Genomic DNA, 20,997 nt, shown 5'->3' with positions numbered 1-20,997 from the left:
TTCATTCGTACTCGTCGCTCGAGTCTATCTATCTATCTATCTATCTATCTATCTATCTACTAAATTCAAGATGGCGGCGAAGGGTAAACTTCCTGAAAGTACTGTCTGTATAAATCGTCTTGTAAATAAACTACCAGTGCTTTTTCAAAGTTCTCAATGTCTCGTTTTAAATGTCAGGGCCCTCGGAAGTCTACCAATGAAGTGTGGAGCTACTTTGAGCCTCGTAAATTGTGTAAAACAGTGATTTATTTGCGTGGCTAGCCTGATGCCCGAGGCACCCCCATTGAAAACCTGTTGGTAGCATCGGCTAACTAGCGCCAGATTTCGCAGTGCAGGGGACAAGCCGAGATGAGCTATGAGACAAAAGTTCACACTCGGTATCATGTTTCAACACACTTTAGGTCAATATCACACCGAACTTCTCCTTTAAACTATCGTTAGGCTGCAAATGTTCGAAGTGTGTCAGTTCAAAAAGGCTTATGGGATGAGTAGTTCCTTCACTTGGAAATTAAAATATGCACGCAATCTTGTACCTTTGCCTTTATTTCGTTTTTGCTCAACATGAAATGTTGTATGATTACGAGTCACTCCTGTTATAGCTGGTCAGCCTAAAGCAGGGTCTAAAACTCTTTACATATGGATATTTTTCCAGACGTTGATGAATGTGAACTTACTTCCGGAAACTAATGGTGCATTCCAGGCAGGGGTGGCGCCAGCCGATTTTGCCGGGGCTTTAGCCCCGAATGTTCTGAGTGTAGCCCCGAATGTATTTTGCAAAGTTGACTAACAAATATGAAACCATTATTCAGATCGTTTATTGAAACTTGAGATGAGATGGACCTATTTATCAAACATACAAGCAGGACATGGGTGTCTTTGTAACAGAGGTCGTAATTCGTCCGCCGCTCACGGCCCTCGAACACGCCACCTCAACACACACCGGCATGGGAGTCGAACGCTCTAACCACTGAGCTAAAAGCCCAGGCTCCCAACTCAGCGGTTAGAAGCCTTCTTAAGGTTAGGGCTGTGAGGATTTACATGGGCAACTAGCACGCTAGCTCAGTTCGCCTCCGTTACACTCACCTCCCTAAATCCTCACTCCCATGATCCGAGTCACGGCACCACTGTAACAGAGGTCGTAATTCGTCCGCCGCTCACGGCCCTCGAACCCGCCACCTCGACACACACCGGCATGGGAGTCGAACGCTCTAACCACTGAACCAAAAGCCCAGGCTTCCAACTCAGCGGTTAGAGCTGTTCTTAAGGTTAGGGCTGTGAGGATTTACACGGGCAACTAGCACGCTACACTGTAGCTCAGTTCGCCTCCGTTACATCTTCTCACTTCTCACTTGAATGTTACCTTACCATAAAACATAATTTGGAACGTAGGCTACTTAGAGCGAGAGAGAGAGACAGTCAGTCAGTCAGTTAGTTAGTTCCAGGCTTGGGCATGTCATTGTTTCCATTTCCTTTTAGTATAAAAAAAGAAATAAGTAAATCATAAAGGCAACTAAGACAAGGAGGTGGTGGAGTCATGCTGTTCTCGTCATTTAGGCTGCAAGTTTAGGTTGGTTATCAGCCTGCCCTGCACTCACTAGCCTATAGTTTGGAGCTGGCCAAACAGTGCTGGCCTATACTTACTTTGCCTTTGTAGATTATTAGTAAGTCTTCAATGATTCGTTCTCCTTCAGCTAGGCATAACATGAACCATATGATGCATCTTGCTATTTAAAACACCACTCTGCTAGGTGGCTATAGGCTACATAGTTTGTTTTTAATAGCAAACAGAATTGTCAAGATAGCAACAGGTCATTATATCCTTTAATTGTCAAAATATTATTGTCCATAATAAATGTGGCCCAAATGAGGCTAGAGTCGGTGGATTCATTTATGAAAAGTGAGCAGCAAGGGCAGGCAAAATGGAAATTATGAAAACGGTTTAGACGGCTAAACGGTTAGATAGGCTAAGCCCGAATGTTTTTGCTGGCGACGGCCCTGGTTCCAGGCAACCCGTAATCCATGTTTTCACAACCTTCTACCTGTGAAAGTGCCCTGGAACGGCAGTCAAACCCGTAATTTACTACCAGTGAACTCGTACCAGATCGTTCTATTCCCAGTTACAGTTTCTGATGTCATACACATATAAACAACAATGGAGAAAGGGTTTGTCTTGACTACCTGGAACGCTACCAAGTCGTAAGTCATGACTTGAAATTGTAACTTACAGGCTTAAAAATGTGTCTGGAACGCAGCATAAGCTTTCTCAGAGGAGAGCTCTAATGCTTAATCACCAAGGTCACTACAAGCAAGCTCATGCTTTAGAAATTACATGAACCATAGCAATGAAACTCTCATCTTTGGAGATGTCAGGTTTTCTTACGTACTGTAAAGTTGGTCTCAGCAGCTTTGTGATAGGTTTTTAGGAAAACTCAGTTAAAATCCTTTAATGTTATTTAGGGGGCCACTTTGTGGTAATGGTTTGTGTGTTTGTGTTTTTTTATGAATATCAAAACTCATTATTTTCATTATTGGTATTTGATATTGATTTAATCATTGACATTGTTGTTATTATTACTATTATTCTTATGCTTAAAGGTTGTATCAGCGATTGCAGGCCCAAAAAAGGCCCAAACATAAATGATCACATTCATCTAATCTTTCCTAACGATCCGCTAGCTGCCCGCCCCATAAGCAGGCCGTCAAAAAAACGTGTCTCTGTACACAAAAACATTTGTTGCCAGCCACTCAAAGGCAAAATAAAGTGTTCCAACCAATAACCAACGAGATGGGCGTTCAGGAGAGTTTCAATTGCACGGGAGGGAGGGGAAGGAAGTAGCGAGCTAGCTCTCTGTTTTATTTGAACATCAACAGAAGTGACGTTACCCCTCCATCGCTTACACAACCTTTAATGAAGTTCTTTCAGCTTTATTTTGAAACAATTACTTTTAAACTAATAATGTAGTGTTCATATACTGTAAGTCGCTTTGGACAAATGCGTCTGCCAAATACAAAAAAATGCTATCTGAATATGGACCGAGGTTTGACTGTCTTATGACAGAGACTGAGATTGACTAAAGGTGAAATGGACAGATGCAAGATATCATCAATTCAACAACTCCTCTCTTCGTAAAGAAAATATGCCTGAATGACTTTTCCTTACCTATCACAGTGATGTTTGTTGGTGATGATGCTTTATACCTCTGGGTTTTACTATTATATGCCCAGCAGCTGTAGGCTCCACTCTCAATGTCCTGAACGTTCTCCAGTCGTAGTTCTGGTCCTTCTCTGGCCAGCAGGGTTCCATTCAGTGCCCATTGGAACTGGGAAGCAGGGTAGGACTCAGAGGAGCAGGACAGGATGATGTCAGAGCCTCCACTGTGGATCAAGGCTTCAGGTGTCACTGAAACTACAGAGCTATCTGGGCCATCTGTAATTATAATAACACATTTCATCATCATTTTGATATGGTATATTTACAGTTCCCAACATACAGAGTTCACTGGGAGGGATCTTTGCTCCAATTGCAAAATATTGATTCTTACAATAGCCTACATGAGTTCTTAATAGCTTTACAGAGTATATACAGCATTGACTTTATGGCTGTGGTAGCTGTACTCTGTCCCCCAAAACTGGCATCCATCAATCACAATGTGTGCCGTTCTTTGACCTAGACCAATTCATTTTGATGTATGTAATCATGGATGGCCATTATGAACTCTTGGGATTTATTATGTCAAAACCTTCATTAACTTCTTGTGCTTAGATGGCTCTGTTGATGACAGAGAAACAGGCCAGATGTCATTTCTAATTTGCAGGTTGTCTGCATAATGTTTGCATTACCTTGACATGTAATCCGTTCGTAGCATTAACAATATGAAAACTCTCAGTGAAAAGTAACATGTGTTGGCCAAGAATCATTTGTGCATAAGACAAAAAACAACAATAATTTATCTATGAATAAGTTATGTAAGATGTACATTTAACATATTAAACTGAATTTTGCACTTACAGTGAATTGTCAGATTGACATCAGTGCTCATTCGGTCACTGACATTATTTGATACTTCACACTGGAATGGTCCATCATCATATCTAGTCACATTCAATATAGTAAGGTTCCTCTTATCTAGCAGAACTCTGTCACTTCCTGTGACAATAGTACTCCTGTTAAGCCATCGAAATGAGGGCAAGGTGCCAGAGGCAGAGCATGTGAGAGTGACAGAATTGTTGAACTCCACCAGCTCATTCTGATCGGCTTCTGCTGTCACATTGGAGATTTTCTCTGGAGGTGAAATAAAACATGGATCACTGTAGTAGAACTGTTGGAGCAGATCATGTGACGGTAATAGTAATGGGTAATGGTTTTCCAACTAAACATGTCAGACAATTAAGGTCTTGGATAGCATTCCTTACACCTGGTGTCCCCAAATACCTTGGGCCACGGGCCAAATTATGTCAAGTATGCTAAACCAAGAGCCAAAACATTCAGGATACACCGGCAAACATTTAAAAATCGAAAAATAATCATCCTAACACTCACGCACATTTGGAAATCTGACTCTGGCCAAAAACATTTTCATTTACTGCACCTCATATAACGCCTTATGCATTAGATTAATACACAGGGTTAGATGTTAAAATCCCTTGTGCCAAAGTCCAAGGTAAAAACACATTCAAAAGCCCCTACTCAAATTAACTTTAAAAAGCACGCTACCCACAAATCTGCCAACAAATGGTCACAAACACAAGACAAATGGCCCATCCAACAGCAGTATATAGTATGCGGCATGTCATTGGGGTTATCAAGTGGGCACCCTCATTCACTGATGTTTCGTTAAGTTAGGCCCACGACACCTCATGAAGGCTTAACAGTGAAACCAGTGTCCTGGAGACACTCCCCTCCATGCTGCCACCATATTACCACATTGAAATATCCAATACCCAAAATACTCCTAACCATCCTACCTAGGCACAGCCAATCACAAACACAAAACAAATGAGCCAGTTAGCTTACCTTAGCTTATGCACCATGTTGCCACCATATTACCACAACAAACATCCAAATACTCTTAACCAACCTAGGCATGGTTTAGGTTAGCTAGGTTGGTCTGTCCTGTTGATGCGGACTGAACCATAACCATAAAAATCCTAGCCAACCAAATGTGTAACATAAATGTAACACTATTTTTTGTGTGGTACATAAGTATATCATGTCATGAATACTGCACGCATTATAAAGTACATACCAAACATTGCCAGTGATGTTTTCCCCTGCTGTCCTATGCCATCAGTGTTGGTGCCCAGAGTGTACTCCCCAGTGTCATTGAAAGTCAGGTTGCTGAGCTCCAGTGAAGCTGTGGTTTTGTTCACAGAGATTCTACCAGTATATTCAGGATGTAACAACTCTGCATCACCAAGTGAAGTGAAGATCTCTATTTTGGATGGAGAAGTCCAGGTGATTCTTGCAGGTGGTGCAGACGGAGGGTTGGTGAGGGTGAACACCACACTGTCTCCTACTGCTCCATCCAGAGGCCCATCCAGCAGTAACTCATTTAGGCATGAACACAAGCCTAAGCAAAAGTGATAATGGGTAGAAGAGGTCATTAACTGGCTTTCATAAATACTGTAGGTACTCTTAAAACATTGTGTGTCCATTCTTACAGAACAGGAAATAATTATAAGTGTTATGTTAGTCCAATATGATGTGGAGTAAAGATAAATCAAATAGCAAGAACCCAATTACAGTTTCTCTGAAATTACTTGGAAAATACAATAAAAAATGATTTATGAAAATCCATTAAAATGGTGGATATAGCATTTTGGAAAAGAGCTCTTCAAATATTCAAAAGTATTTTAAAATGGTAAATTAAACAGTTTAGTGTCAGACATACAGTAGATGAAGGTTATGAAACATGAGTTTTTTTTTTTTTTTTTAAATACAAATAAAACATATTCTTATGGTCTCACACCTTGAAATGTAATTTATCTTACCGATTGCTGAGAGCAAATATAGGGTGAGTGAGCGGTGCAGATGCATTCAGCTGGTTTAGCTTCAACTGACTAGCCAGGGTGTTCTCTGATCCTGCTTAAATTCAAGGACAGTCCTTACTGAGCTAAAACAGCATGACAATACGAAGTTACCCTGAGCCACTATCTGTACTGTAAGGCTTTCTGGTGGAGCAATGCGGCAGTGAGAGCTTCACGGACAACTGTGATATGTGGACATGCAGTTACAGGCTTGGTTCCTCAAAGTTTTACATATTATTGTGTAATAATATGTAAAACTTTAATAATGTTTGCGACAATGTCAATGTTGAGACACATGTAAAATATTAACTGACATATGTGCTATGAGACTTACAAAAAACTCCTGTAGCCTACACTGAACATTTTGGGGTGGTGTTAAAAATGATAAGTTCTAGTTGTCACTCAATCACTTCAGTAGTTAACAGTATTGTGCCGTATTTAATCTTTGCTAAATGGACTGCATTTATATAGCGATTTTTTGACTCCTGTGAGCACCCAAAGCGCTTTACATTGTCATGCCTCACATTCACCCATTCACACACCGATGGAGGAGGCTGCCATGCAAGGCACCAACCTGCTCATCAGGAGCACTGGGGTTAAGTGTCCTGCTCATCAAGAGCACTGGGGTTAAATGTCCTGCTCATCAAGAGCACTGGGGTTAAGTGTCCTGCTCATCAAGAGCACTGGGGTTAAGTGGCCTGCTCATCAGGAGCACTGGGGTTAAGTGTCCTGCTCATCAAGAGCACTGGGGTTATGTGTCCTGCTCACCAAGAGCACTGGGGTTAAGTGTCCTGCTCATCAAGAGCACTGGGGTTATGTGTCCTGCTCACCAAGAGCACTGGGGTTAAGTGTCTTGCTCAAGGACACTTCGACAGGATCAGAAGGAGTTGGGCTCAAACAACCTTGCGGGACGACTCCTCTACCTCCTGAGCCACTTGTATTACTTTCCACTGTTTACTGTAGCTCTACCTGCTATTAAGGGCTGTAATCAGAGACTTTAATAAGAATTTGGTTTCCATCTCTCGTCCAACAGCCTTTTTTGTTTGTTTGTTTTGTTTCTCAGTCTGTGTTTATTGTTATGCATTTAGCTGATGCTTTTGTCCAAAGTGACTTACAGATACCAATTGAAGTGACCAGTCTTCCTGGAGCAATTCAGGGTTAAGTGCCTTGCTCAAGGGCACAACAGTGGCAGTTGGGAATTGAAGACACAACTTGTGTGGCTACCGCTACCCCATGCTAGACTAGCCAGGTTCCTTAATGTGCATAATATGACCTGATGAGGTAGGCTAAATGAAAAGACTTGCAACATATGGTTTACAGTAATTTTATTTAATCTCATATCAGTGAGATGTACACTTCAAACACTATCATATCTTACATTTACTTCATAGAATAAGAAACAAACACATTATACATGCAAAACCAAAACTGCATTTCCTCGATTAAGGTATAAAGCTGTGGATATGTTACTTAACCTAGAATAGAGAATAAATTAATTAATTAATTGGAAAAATATATCCCCACACGGATAGTTACTGTCATGAATACTGCACACAGCGTTATAATGGTATATGCTGGTACTTGTATTACAACTGTTATTTCTCTTCAGGAAATATTGCAATAGCATTCTGAACTAATACTTTTTGGAATATGTTTTGGGGGGAATATTAAAACTCTGTGAACTCTGAACAAAGTGCTTCACTTTACTTTCCACCAGGCCTTTTTGTAACAGCCGTGTTCCCCATGAGTAATATGTTGCCTACAGACTTTGCACTAGGTGACATGTTACATTTTAACTTGCACCTTCTTGTTAATATAATAATCACCTGCACTAGCATGCCCATCAACCTCATCTCATGCAGGCTCAGTCCTACCTGAATGATAATAATAGATGCCAGACACATGGATTTAAGGTATCTTGAAGTACAGTATATTCACAGTATGCATAGGACTCTTATGAGATGGATCGGGAAACAAGCTAATAAAATGTCACTGAAGTCAAACTGTAACTGACAATGTTGTTGCTGTGAGAAAAAAATGGATAACGACAGTATACAGTGCAGCTTATCTTGATACTCTTTCCATTTGGGGCTCTTGTTAATCCAGTGAATTTCACCTCTTCTTGAGGAACTTCTGTATGGTCAACAAGATGGCAGTGAAGAAAGCTACAGCCATCAGAGAACATATCACTATAGCAGCAATGGCACCTCCACTCAAGCCTTGATGACCAATTGTGTCCTCTGCAAACAAACCAAGAGTTCATTCATGAGCTAAATTAACAATCTTCATTTCACCAAAATCATATAAACTCTAATCTTCATTTCACCAAAATCATATAAATTCTTATCAGCAAACATAATTACATGTGTATCACAACAAATACCTCCTCATCCATATTTTGTGCCATATTATAAGAGCTGTACTCTATGCATTGTGTGGTCTCTTACCCAACACGGTAATATACAGCCTCCTAGACTGAACAATTCCCCCGGTTTTGCTGTTGTTAGCCCAGCAGCTGTAGGCTCCACTCTCACTGGTCTGAACGTTCTCCAGTCGTAGTTCTGGTCCTTCTCTGCCTAGCAGGGTTCCATTCAGTGCCCACTGGAACTGGGCAGCAGGGTTGGACTCAGAGGAGCAGGACAGGGTGATGTCAGAGCCTGCACTGTAGAATGGGATCGTAGGAGTCACTGCTGCTCTTGCCTCATCCGGTCCATCTGTGAAATAAACAGCCCATATAACAACAACAACAACAACATATAACAGCCCAGTTTCATAACTGCAGGTGTTTCACACCAAGAAATTTAGCCATTAAATATATTTAAATATACCATATTTGTTTGACTAAATCATCAAAATCCTCATTATTGGACTGATACAGCAAAACTGTGTCAATCAGCGGAGATAATGTGTGGTACGAGCAATATGGAAAACAGAGGTAATGTTATTATTTCATTTTATTCATTCAACATGGGTTGCATCATTTGGCCATTCAGAAATCTTTCACTCACAAAGAATATTCAGGGTCAGGGTGCGAACGATAACCGCACTCACAGCGTTGGAGGCCTCACATACGTAGGGCCCTCTGTCACCTCTCCTCACTCCGTAGGTGACACTGTCAATCACAGTCAGTCCGGTGCCAGAGACATTGACACCGCCGCCATAGAGCTTTAGGGTGACGTTGGAGCCAGTGGCAGTGCAGCTGATGTGAACAGAGCTGTGGAACTCGATCAGCTCAGTCGCATTGGCCCCCAAAGAGACATCTGAGACAGGAGCTGTGGTAGAAATGGAGAAGCCTACATCATAACGCCTACTTCATCACTGACTTTCAAGACCGTTAAATTCTGCAAAATCTTAAATGATGAAAATAATGTATGTTTTGTAATGAATAATTCAGATAAAATGCAGATGAAATTGCCCATAGTGTAGATGTACTGTACACAATGTAATCCAAAAAGATAATGTTTTGTCTAATAGGTTTTTGTGTTGTATGTTCTTAAATGGCATTAATTATTAAGACAAAACATGTATCTACCAAAGCATAATATGTTTTAAAAGTCTCATAGAAGAATAGGAAAATACATTAGTCTAATATAACCAGACTCACCCAGCACTTTTAGAAGTCTTCTCCCACTAAGCTCTGCGCCTCCTGCAAGCCTAATGGTGATTGTGTACTCCCCAGAGTCTTGCAGAGTTAGATTGTGCAGCTCCAGAGAGCCGGTCAGGGTGTCTAGCTGGACACGGCCAGAGTAGTTAGACCCAAAGGTGATATTATTAGCACCTGCACTGGCGATGATGGGGATGCTTTGAAATCTCCAGCTGATTTCTTTGAAGGAGGATGAGGGACGGTTGATTGTGGTGAACGTCACGTTTTCCCCCACAGCTCCTATGGTGGGTTCAGATGGCAATAATGACTGCTGTTGTCCCAAACAACACAAACCTGTGAAAAACAAAGCAAAACAAAAATGTCACAAGCCAACTGTACAAAACCCTACTGTATGTATTTATATACATAAAACACACCTACCTCACACAAATGTATTAGTCACACCCTGTTTAGCGTTACTTGCCTTGGAAGCCATATTCAGATCAAAGTTTGCACACATCTTCATTCCTTAAGGATAATCTACATATTGTGCATCTTGCTATACAAAAAACAACATGTAATACATATAATTCTAATTTTCTATAATACCTTGGACACTACGTCTTTTTCTAAATATAGTCCACAAAGCCCCATTAAAAGTCCACAAGGCATTAAAGGTAATAAGATAGAGAGATAGATAGATAGATAGATCATGTTTACCTATTAACAGGGTAACAGTCAGAATCACTGTCTGAGCCATGTCCATAATCCGATTTTCCAGATCAAATCAGAACACATTTAGTTTGAAAGCCACTGGGACCTCTGTGCATGTATCTTGTGCCTACAGTGTACATTCAGAGTGAACACTCTTGTGCACTCAGTCATTGCACAACAGGGACGTGGTACTTACTGTCGCAATATCCTAGCTGTAAAATGGTCTTAAGCAATTTCTTTCTGGTAAGTTTAGTGGTGTAATGAGTTTGTTTGATTTACTCTAACTGGGGTAAGATTAGGTACTTCCTCTTTTTGGCTTTTCTTTCATGAAGAGCTATGGTGCAATGCCAGTTAATAATCAACCAGTGAACTCATTTCATTGTCCAGTGCCCATGACATTTTACATTCTATTCTAAAAAAAATAAAATAATAATAGTTAATAATTCCATGATAAACATGCTGTGTATCATTTGATAACTGTACTGTATCACGTCATGTCACGGTTATGTACATAAGAATAGGAACTCAATATTATGGTTTACATGTTTTAGTATCATTTAGGTCAAATTAATAAGTAGTACAAATCATAAGTACAAACATAAGATAAGACTTTATTTAATCCCACACCGGGGACATTTACTTGTTACAACAGCCAGGGAAGATGATGGATCCAGCAATAATAAGAATACATAGCATTAGAATTAAAAAATAAATTATATAATAGTGCACACAGAGCCTAAATAATAACAGAGCAGTGATTCATGACAGCGGTATTATAGAGCCTGATGGCAGATAAAATAAAAGACCAGTAGTATACAGTAGTATCCATATTACTAATATTGTGCTTTTGGTGAACCTTTAACCACTTGATTTCATTTTACAGTTGAAGATCTACATTTCAAACTAAAGTGTATATTGCTGTTAAACCATTTTCACTTATAGATCACCAAAACATTACACGTCTCATGGCGCTTTACAGAATGTTAGACAACCAGAGAAAAGAAAAGAAAAGAAGGCCCATGGGTAACAGGGTAAAAGGAAAAACTCCCTAGAATTGGAGATACATATAGGAAGAAACGGTCAGGATGGTCAGAGGAATCAAATGCAGATTACAGAATATCTTGCGGTCTTGGTTTATTGGAGTGAAAATATTCAATACTCCACAAACTTGATCAACAAAAACAGGCTCTCGATAACAAAAGACCTCTCAGGCGGGATAAGTTCAAAACTAAACAGAGCACAAAAAACTGAAAAGTCGGCAGAGCTTGCCAGTAACAGCCGTAGTCTTAGGCAGGTCTCACAAACACAGACACAACGATCAGACAAAGAACAATGAACAACACAGGGTTTAAATACTCAACAACAAACGAACTGAGATAAAATGCAGGTGGGAAGGTAATTGGGAGATAATAGGCAAGACAGGAAACAGACCAAATAAGGACAAGGGTGTGGCAACAGGAAAAAACTGAAATGCGAAACACATAGAGCAACACCAGAGGGAGCCAAAAACATCCAGTCCTATAGGCTCCCTGACAGAAACCCAGAGCAGATCCATGACTTAAGGGCCTGACCCATCTGCCTAGGGTCAGGGTTTAGCGGCTTGCGGTTTACAAGGAGTTGCAGGAAAAGGGGATGGAGAGGACTTGGGAAGCATGCTTTATTTTCTTCACATAGTAGGTGTCTACATGCAGCAGTCATATTATGTACCGTTATGTGGTAGATCTAGTTTAAGTACAAAGGCTCTGAGTCAACTGGATGCTGTTGGAGAGGGGAGAGAAAATATTAGTGTTAGACCTCAATCAAGTAAGCACACCTTACTTTTAAATTGCAGGTGATACTACAATTGAATTGCTAGATTACTGCTTCCACGTGATTTCAATGGGTCTACATGTATATACTAATGTAAAATGCATTACTAAAAAGTGCAGTATGCTCAAATGTGGTGTTTACTCACAGATTTGCAAGATAGATGTGTGTCATAAACAGCTGGAGCAACAGAGCCTGAAGCAACAGAAGATGGAATCACTTCACTAAAATAGCATTAACTTAGTTTCATTTGAATGTGTATGATATGACTAAACCAAAATACACACAAAAGTGAAATACAGATTTAGCTTTACAAATCAGACCAAGGTCATATAGTCTGGTATCACATTATTACAATTTATAACCACTCCACATTAACAATGGATATATATTCAGACCTGCTTCATGGGCTGGAACTGGTTCACTGTATTGCTTGACAGCAATATTTCCTGAAATACCTGAATTTGTCGCCTTGTTTGTAGGTAATTTGGTAATTCTGGACTTTTTACACAGTTTTCATAGATATGCATAACAGCATCCTATTGAGTGAAGTAAGAGAATACATTTGAAACCTAATCTGCAAGTATGTATAATATGATTCCTCCACAAGCCAACACAGATGCTGCGGTTTCAGAATTGCAAGAAGTGTTAAATAGACAACAACACACGCACCCTGAAGCTGCGCTTATTGTGGCTGGTGATTTCATTCAAGTACTGTACATCTGAACCGGTCCATGCCTGAATTTATTCAACACATTCACTTCCCTACACGTGGTAACAACACACTGGATCACTGCTACACACAGTTCAAGAACAGTTACAAAGCTAAGTCTCTACCAGCTTTCGGAAAATCAGATCATGCCGCTGTCTTCCTACTGCCTATGTACAATCAGAGAAGTCGGACGGACCCCCCAGTGACGAAGGAGGTCAAGCGCTGGACTGACCAATCGGAAGCCAGGCTACAGGACGCCCTTAGCAACGTTGACTGGGAGATGTTCAAGACGAACTCTGCTGACATCAATGAGTTTATGGAAGTATCATTGAGTTACATCAATATGCTAACTGATTCCATCATCCCAACTGTAAAGATCCGAAGCTTCCCTAACCAGAAGCCATGGGTGGATAGAGAAGTGAGAACGGCATTAAAGACACGCACCATGACTTATAATGCTGGGCTTATTTCAGGGGATATGACGGATTACAAAGCAGCATCTTATAGGGTGTGTTCGAAACGGGTAAAGTTGCTGCCTTTTAAGATATCTAACTGGGGAGCAAGGCAGCAAGTGCGGTTCGAAACCGAAAAAAACAAATTCTGCTGCCTTTTAAGATATCTTAGAATTCCCAAATAACGGTCATTTTTGAAGGCAGCATCGATGCACACTTCATGCTCCCTCCTACCCATAATCCCTTGCGGCAACGTCTGAAACAGCTGTGAAAGGTAAACAAACATGGCGGATGACATCGGTAATGGCTGCTGAATCTGTTTAAAATGTCATTTGTGTGACCTTATTTTGCTTAGATTTGTAGATTACAGATTAGAAATAAACAATTTACTATCTGATTATGCCATTGTTGTAACCATTAATAGCGTCTGGTCTGATATATCTGCCGGCTGTAAAACTAATTTATACCGTTAGCCTGCTAGCTTACGTAAGCTAATTTAGTTTAACGTCAGGCCTTTGCTAACGTCATAGCGTAGTGTTAACCAAAGATTCTAGAGTGCTACGCTCATTTTTAAAAGATGCATTTAATCCAAAGTCATGTCTAGTGAGACAGCTCTCTATGTAGGGAGGGAGGCAGTAGGCAGCTGTCTCCCGTTTCGAACACGCCCATAGTTTACGCAGAGCTATTAAAGATGCTAAGCGGTGCTATAGAGACAAAGTTGAAGCTGATTTCTTGGAGGGTGATCCAGCACGAGTGTGGAAAGGACTCCGAACCATCACTGGCTTTGAAAGAAAGTCCGCTCCTATGATGAATGTGAGTAAAGCCCTCCCTGATGAACTTAACGCTTTTTATGCTCGCTTTGACATGAAAAACACAGACTATCTTGCACTAGCTGCAGCATGTGAAGCAAATGAGGATGCACCTTTCTGTGTCTCTGAGGTCGATGTGAGCAATGCCTTTAGGAGGGTTAATTGTAGAAAAGCTGCTGGACCGGATGGAATTTCTAACAGGGTTTTGAAATCCTGCGCTGCTCAGTTAGCTCCTGTGTTCACTTATCTTTAACACATCATTGGCTCAAGAGACAGTTCCTACTTGCCTCAAGCAGTCTGTTATTGTTCCAGTACCGAAAAAGTCCATCATGTCTGAATGACTACCGCCCAGTAGCCCTGACGTCTACAGTGATGAAGTGTTTTGAGAAGCTTGTGAAAAACATTATCTGCTCATCCCTCCCTGCCTCCTTCGACCCCCTCCAATTTGCTTACAAAGCCAACAGGTCTACAGAGGATGCCATCTCAAACCTCATGCACACCACCTTAACTCACCTGGAGGAGGGGAATGGGAATTATATGAGGATGCTGTTCATTGACTTTAGTTCAGCATTCAACACGATAGTACCTCTCACCTTGGTCACAAAGATGGAGGCCTTAGGACTGAACACCACCCTGTGTCACTGGATATTTGACTTCCTCACCAACCGTTCACAAGTGGTTAGAGTGGGGGGTCTGACATCTGACTCATTAACCATCAGCACTGGTGCTCCCCAAGGCTGTGTTTTGAGTCCACTGCTGTACAACATCTACACACATGACTGCAAAGCCAACAGTAGTCATACCTCCATCATCAAGTTTGCAGATGACACAGTGATCTTGGGCCTAATTAGTAACAACAATGAACAGCTCTACTTGGATCAGGTTGATGAGGTGGCACAGTGGTGTCAATCTAACAGCTTGACACTGAATATCACTAAAACCAAGGAAATGGTAGTGGATTACAGAAGGCAGCAGCAGAACTACAGTTACACCCCACTAATGATCAGCGGGCAACCTGTAGAGAGAGTCACAAGTTTTAAATACCTTGGTGTCCACATTACATTACTGAAGACTTAACATGGACTGTTAGCACTCAATATGTTCTGAAGAAGTCCAGACAACGACTCTACTTCCTTCGTCAGCTAAGGAAATTCAAAGTTTCTACATCCATCATGAAGGCCTTCTACACTTCAGCGGTTGAGAGTGTTCTAACTGGTAGCATCATCACCTGGTATGGGAACTCCACAGTTAGAGATTGTAGTACTCTGCAGAGAGTAGTGCGCTCAGCTGAACGTACTATAAGAACTCAACTCCCTGCTCTACAAGATATCTATTCCAGAAGAGTACTCCTAAGAGCCCAAAAGATTCTGAAGGACTCTTCTCATCCTAACAATGGATTATTCCTACCGCTGAAATCAAGAAGACGCCTATGTAGTCACAAAGCCAGAACTGAGAGACTCAGGAGAAGTTTTTATCCCCAGGCCATCCGAACTCTGAACTCACACTATACTGACTTTGCCCCCCCCCCCCCCCCCCCCCACACACACACACACACCTACATGACTTTTAGGACTTTTACATCCCTCTCCCTATGCTACAGACCTTTTATTTATTTTATTATTTCATCACACGTCAAAACACACACACACACACACACACACACACACACACACACACACACACATATCTGACTTTCTCCAACTTTTGCACATCTCCATAGAACTTTTTATTTATTATTTTTGATTTCTCCTCCATCTATCTACCCATGTCCTTGATTGCCTAGCCTTTCTGCCCCCACCCGCCACCCCACCCCCATCACCAACACACACACAAAAAAACACACACACTTACATCATCACTGTCATCACCTCACATACATACAGCACACTGCCTGCTACAGTAAGCCTCCTCTACATACTTGCTGCACACTGCCCCCCCTCCCTACATACACAGCACATTGTCTTCTGGATCTTCTTCAACACACATGTGGAGAAATGGTGGAGTTGGTGGGTTGATGATGGTGAACTCCACACTCTGTCCTGCTTCTTCATACGGAGGTGAATCCACTTGTAATTCGTTTTGGCACAAACACAATCCTGAGGGGCAAGAAGAGGCACAGACTGCACATCTCATTGTGGTAGCAGATACTACAGAGCACATTACACTTAGGACATCAACACATCAGGTGACAAAAATTAAGGAGTAAAGTAGATGAAGATTTCAATATCTCATTGTGGTAGCAAATATTACAGAGCACATTACACTTAGGATATCAACACATCAGGTGACAAAAATTAAGGAGTAAAGTAGATGAAGATTTCAATATCTCATTGTGGTAGCAGATATTACAGAGCACATTACACTTAGGATATCAACACATCAGGTGACAAAAATTAAGGAGTAAAGTAGATGAAGATTTCAATATCTCATTGTGGTAGCAGATATTACAGAGCACATTACACTTAGGATATCAACACATCAGGTGACAAAAATTAAGGAGTAAAGTAGATGAAGATTTCAATATCTCATTGTGGTAGCAGATATTACAGAGCACATGACACTTAGGATATCAACACATCAGGTGACAAAAATTAAGGAGTAAAGTAGATGAAGATTTCAATATCTCATTGTGGTAGCAAATGTTACAGAGCACATTACACTTAGGATATCAACACATCAGGTGACAAAAATTAAGGAGTAAAGTAGATGAAGATTTCAATATCTCATTGTGGTAGCAAATGTTACAGAGCACATTACACTTAGGATATCAACACATCAGGTGACAAAAATTAAGGAGTAAAGTAGATGAAGATTTCAATATCTCATTGTGGTAGCAAATGTTACAGAGCACATTACACTTAGGATATCAACACATCAGGTGACAAAAATTAAGGAGTAAAGTAGATGAAGATTTCAACATCTCATTGTGGTAGCAAATATTACAGAGCACATTACACTTAGGATATCAACACATCAGGTGACAAAAATTAAGGAGTAAAGTAGATGAAGATTTCAATATCTCATTGTGGTAGCAAATATTACAGAGCACATTACACTTAGGATATCAACACATCAGGTGACAAAAATTAAGGAGTAAAGTAGATGAAGATTTCAATATCTCATTGTGGCTCCATACGGCCTTTTATCCACTCTCTGTTGGCTCCCTGGCTTTGTTTAAAAATATAAATTAATAAAATATTTACAATTTAATTGTAAGAAATATTTACAATTTCTTAAAAAATTATATTATAAGATTAAATATTTGTACAACAGTGTTAAGCTTTAATACATCCTTACGTTACTAACTTATGTTTATTTGAACGCGACATATGCTGTCACATCCTTGTGTCCCTTTAACTCTGCCGTTCCTTTCTAATGAGGAGACAAAGCACTCCAAAAAATCCTCTATAGCTGTGGTCCCCAAACTTTTTCTTCCGGGGGCCAGCTCAAAATGCCTGGCTCTAAGAGAGGGCCAGAGACTCGGAGTATATCAGTAACCATAAATAGCTTAGTGCTGTAAACAGTCTACCTTAGTTGAATATTCCATTACATTTAATCATAGGCTACTGTAATTTAATACCATTGCTAGCTGTGTTTATATTGCCATCATGCCATATCAGTGTAAAATGTAGCTCAAATGAAATATTCAAAATGTGTGAACTCTGAACTCTTTGCATACACAGCTCAAATTGTGAACAAGCAATATCCTACAAATAATTTAAAATTCTCAAACTATGAGAGTTTTATGAAGTGCTGGCAGTGGAAATGACCACTTTCACTCACCTTATGAGAACTTGTGAATTTGTATGAACATTTGAACGAGTGGATACAAAATAGAAATAATTATCCAGGAAAAGTCCCAGAAATATGACTTGAATAGAAGTTAGTTAGTTAGTTATTAGCAATTAATTGATAAACTTTTAGAATACTTTGAGCACTGATACAGTCAGCATAGGCCTCTTACATTGTTTGCAAGTAGGCCTACATTTCATTCCGTTTTCGATGGAAAACGCGAAACAGCGCCAAAACAACCACCAGTGGACAAAAAGAGTATTACACGTGTACTGTTAAATAGAAACTTGGCAGGATTTCCCCCTCTGCTGGAGAAATTGCACATTATGCTATTTCAAACTGTGTGAAAAGGTAACGCTAAAGCACATGGATTTGTTTACAAGCTAGCGAACTGTTAGCATAAGTTTGGCAGAACTATGTGGATGTTACAAGGTAAGAAACACGTTTTAAAACGAGTTTCTTGTTTCTCACTTCTCTTTCCGGGACGGTAGTCTTAAAGGGGAACTTGGCAACTATTTCAACGTAATAAATCCGTTTAGAAATCATTTGGATGGTTAAATGACCTGTTCCGGTGAAAATTGTGACTTTCCTCGCTGCCCCTAGCGTTCCCAGGCGGAAAACCAACCTTGCAACATTGAGACTACCGTCCCGAAAAGATAAGTGAGAAACAAGAAACTAGTTTTAAATCGTGTTTCTTACCTTGTAACATCCACATTGTCTGACAAACTTATGCTAACCGTTTTGCTAGCTTGTAAACAAATCCATGTGCTTTATCATTACCTTTGTCCACAGTTTGAAATAGCATAATGCACAATTTCACCAGCAGAGGGGGAAATCCTGCCAAGTTTCCCTTTAATGTTGCAAGGTTGGTTTTCCGCCTGGGGACGCTAGGCGCAGCGGGGAAAGTCATCATTTTCACCGGAACAGGTCATTTAACCATCCAAATGATTTCTAAACGGGTTTATTAAGTTGAAATAGTTGCCAAGTTCTCCTTTAAGACTCGCTATAGAGAATGAATGAGGGAATTATGGAGGTTATAGTTTGACGATGTCATACTCCCATGCGGGGCAGATGCTATATACCATGGACATGTTTTGGGGGGCCACCCAAAAAGAGGTGGCGGGCCGTAGTTTGGGGACCACTGCTCTATAGAATGTAATGTTGAAGACATCTCGGAAGTAGATCATTCTGAGAGCACAGATACTCATGCAGACCAAATAGCCTACCATGCAATGCAACATTGTGAAAGTTAAAGTTGGCCAGGCCAGGCAGCCCAGCGATACCGAACTTTTCCCTTGCTACATTCCGCCAGCTTTCATGAAAATCGGGCTTGTAGTTTTGTGTGATCTTCAGAAAAACAATGAAATCGCTATGAAACATTGCATTTGGACACTGAGCAAAAATGTCAAGGCATGCTTAGCCTACATAGCCAGCAGCAATATTTTATAATCGTACAAACATTATATTGTTATGATTATTATTATGATTGCTACTAGCCTATTATAATGTGGAACAACAGTTTGAGCAAGGCCAAAGGGAAATGATGGATAAGAATAATTTAGAATCAACTTATTCACAGCACTCTTATTTTGGACCACTCAACTGTTTGATTATATTAAGTTCTGGCCTGTCATTCAATTTAAAAAATAAAAACGTATTTGCGAAAGTAACGAAAGTAAACGAGTTGTGTGTTTTGGACAGGTACTGTAGCATAGATTGTGAATGTTATTGTAACTGAATGATACAAAAACTTAATGAATGACAATGTAACCGGGTAATATTTCAAATGTGCATGAACAAAGACAACTAATTAACTATGTGTGTGTGTGTGTGTGTGTGTGGAGAGTAGGCTAAACGAAAGTGCAAGACTAAACATTTGCCACTTCTTCGTCGTTCTGTGCGGCGGCTGGTCCGACCGTCACACTAACCCTTGATTCAGGTGATGTTGATAAGCTAATTCAGATCAATAGGCTGAAGACTCCTTGTATTTAAAAAAAGTAGGAAGTTAGTTTTACAATTTTTGGTCAAAAATAGCTCTTTTGAAAGTAAAGGTTGCCAACCCCCTGAACTAAACACTTCTTTTTGGAACATATCAATAGGAATTAAAACACAATGAAATATGATTTGATTGGTTCGCAAACCAGGCAAACATTCGTCCAAGCATTTAATTGATTATTAAATTGATCTGTTTTACTTTTTAGGGAGTTTGACACCATCGCTTGCTTGTCCACTCAAGCCACGGCAGAGTCAAAGGGCCGCAAGGATGTGGCATAACCTATGATGCGTTCAAACAATTATATGTTTTTTTATACACATTTTACACAGTGTAGGCTACACAGGTTACATAGTTTATAACATAAGGATGTATTAAAGCTTAACATTGTTGTACAAATATTTTAATCTTATAATAATCATTTTTAAGACATTGTACATTTTTTTACATAAAAGGTTGGGGACCCCTGCTTTAAGTCATAGAAATCCACCACAGAACACACACAGGGGTTCCTACAGCAGATAATTATCATGCCAAAGCAGGATGAAGGTCTCAGTTACATCCTAGACCCATGACTGTATGCTTATGTTTTATTGGACGCTGATAGCCAACTCTCCAGTGATCCTACACCTTCTTGCAGGCAAATGGGCGTACTGTAGGTGCTAAAGAAGGCAGAATCCATTCTGTCTGACAGTACTCATCTCCTGCAACCCGAATTCCAGGACCTGCTGTCTCCTCAAACATCCACTAGCTAGAACCAAAGATTGTACATAGACGGAGCAAGACACTTCGTCATAGTTCATGTCTATGGGCGCAAAATGAGGCATTCCCTCTGTCAGACTCATAGCCAACAGCAGCAGAATAAATAACAGGCGCACACCTGATATAAGGTTGATTTTCTCCAGACTGGAATGCTGACAAAAAATGCTAAAAATGTATCAAAATGGTCAGAAGGCTTTGAGGATCATGAAACCGTGCCCAAAATTCTACAGAACCAAGATCTTAGCATATGTGGCAAGGCCGTAGCCATGATGTCAACATTGGGGGGGACCAAATCTGTGGTGCGGTGTGAATTTCAATAACAGAATTTCGATACATTTCCTGCCATG

The 20,997-nt window shown here is 40.4% G+C and overlaps 1 protein-coding gene across 1 annotated transcript in view; it reads right to left on the bottom strand.

Moving 5' to 3' along the window:
• The window catches only part of LOC121720045 (hemicentin-2-like), a 30,700-nt gene extending 20,117 nt beyond the window's left edge, over positions 1 to 10,583 (bottom strand). The window contains exons 1-9 of the mRNA XM_042105878.1: positions 10,331 to 10,583; positions 9,632 to 9,964; positions 9,036 to 9,299; positions 8,475 to 8,741; positions 8,144 to 8,267; positions 6,796 to 6,818; positions 5,247 to 5,570; positions 4,010 to 4,282; positions 3,161 to 3,427 (exon numbers count right to left, since the gene is read on the bottom strand). Of these exons, the coding sequence (XP_041961812.1) occupies positions 3,161 to 3,427; positions 4,010 to 4,282; positions 5,247 to 5,570; positions 6,796 to 6,818; positions 8,144 to 8,267; positions 8,475 to 8,741; positions 9,036 to 9,299; positions 9,632 to 9,964; positions 10,331 to 10,376 (1,921 nt within the window). The 5' untranslated portion in view covers positions 10,377 to 10,583. The remainder of the gene's footprint in view (positions 1 to 3,160; positions 3,428 to 4,009; positions 4,283 to 5,246; positions 5,571 to 6,795; positions 6,819 to 8,143; positions 8,268 to 8,474; positions 8,742 to 9,035; positions 9,300 to 9,631; positions 9,965 to 10,330) is intronic.
• Positions 10,584 to 20,997: the final 10,414 nt, after the last annotated feature.

Source organism: Alosa sapidissima, chromosome 10 (genome assembly GCF_018492685.1).
Source record: "Alosa sapidissima isolate fAloSap1 chromosome 10, fAloSap1.pri, whole genome shotgun sequence".
Classification (NCBI taxonomy): domain Eukaryota; kingdom Metazoa; phylum Chordata; class Actinopteri; order Clupeiformes; family Clupeidae; genus Alosa; species Alosa sapidissima.
The sequence above is the reverse complement of the archived record's forward strand: the minus strand, read 5'-3'. Positions and strand labels throughout refer to the sequence as shown.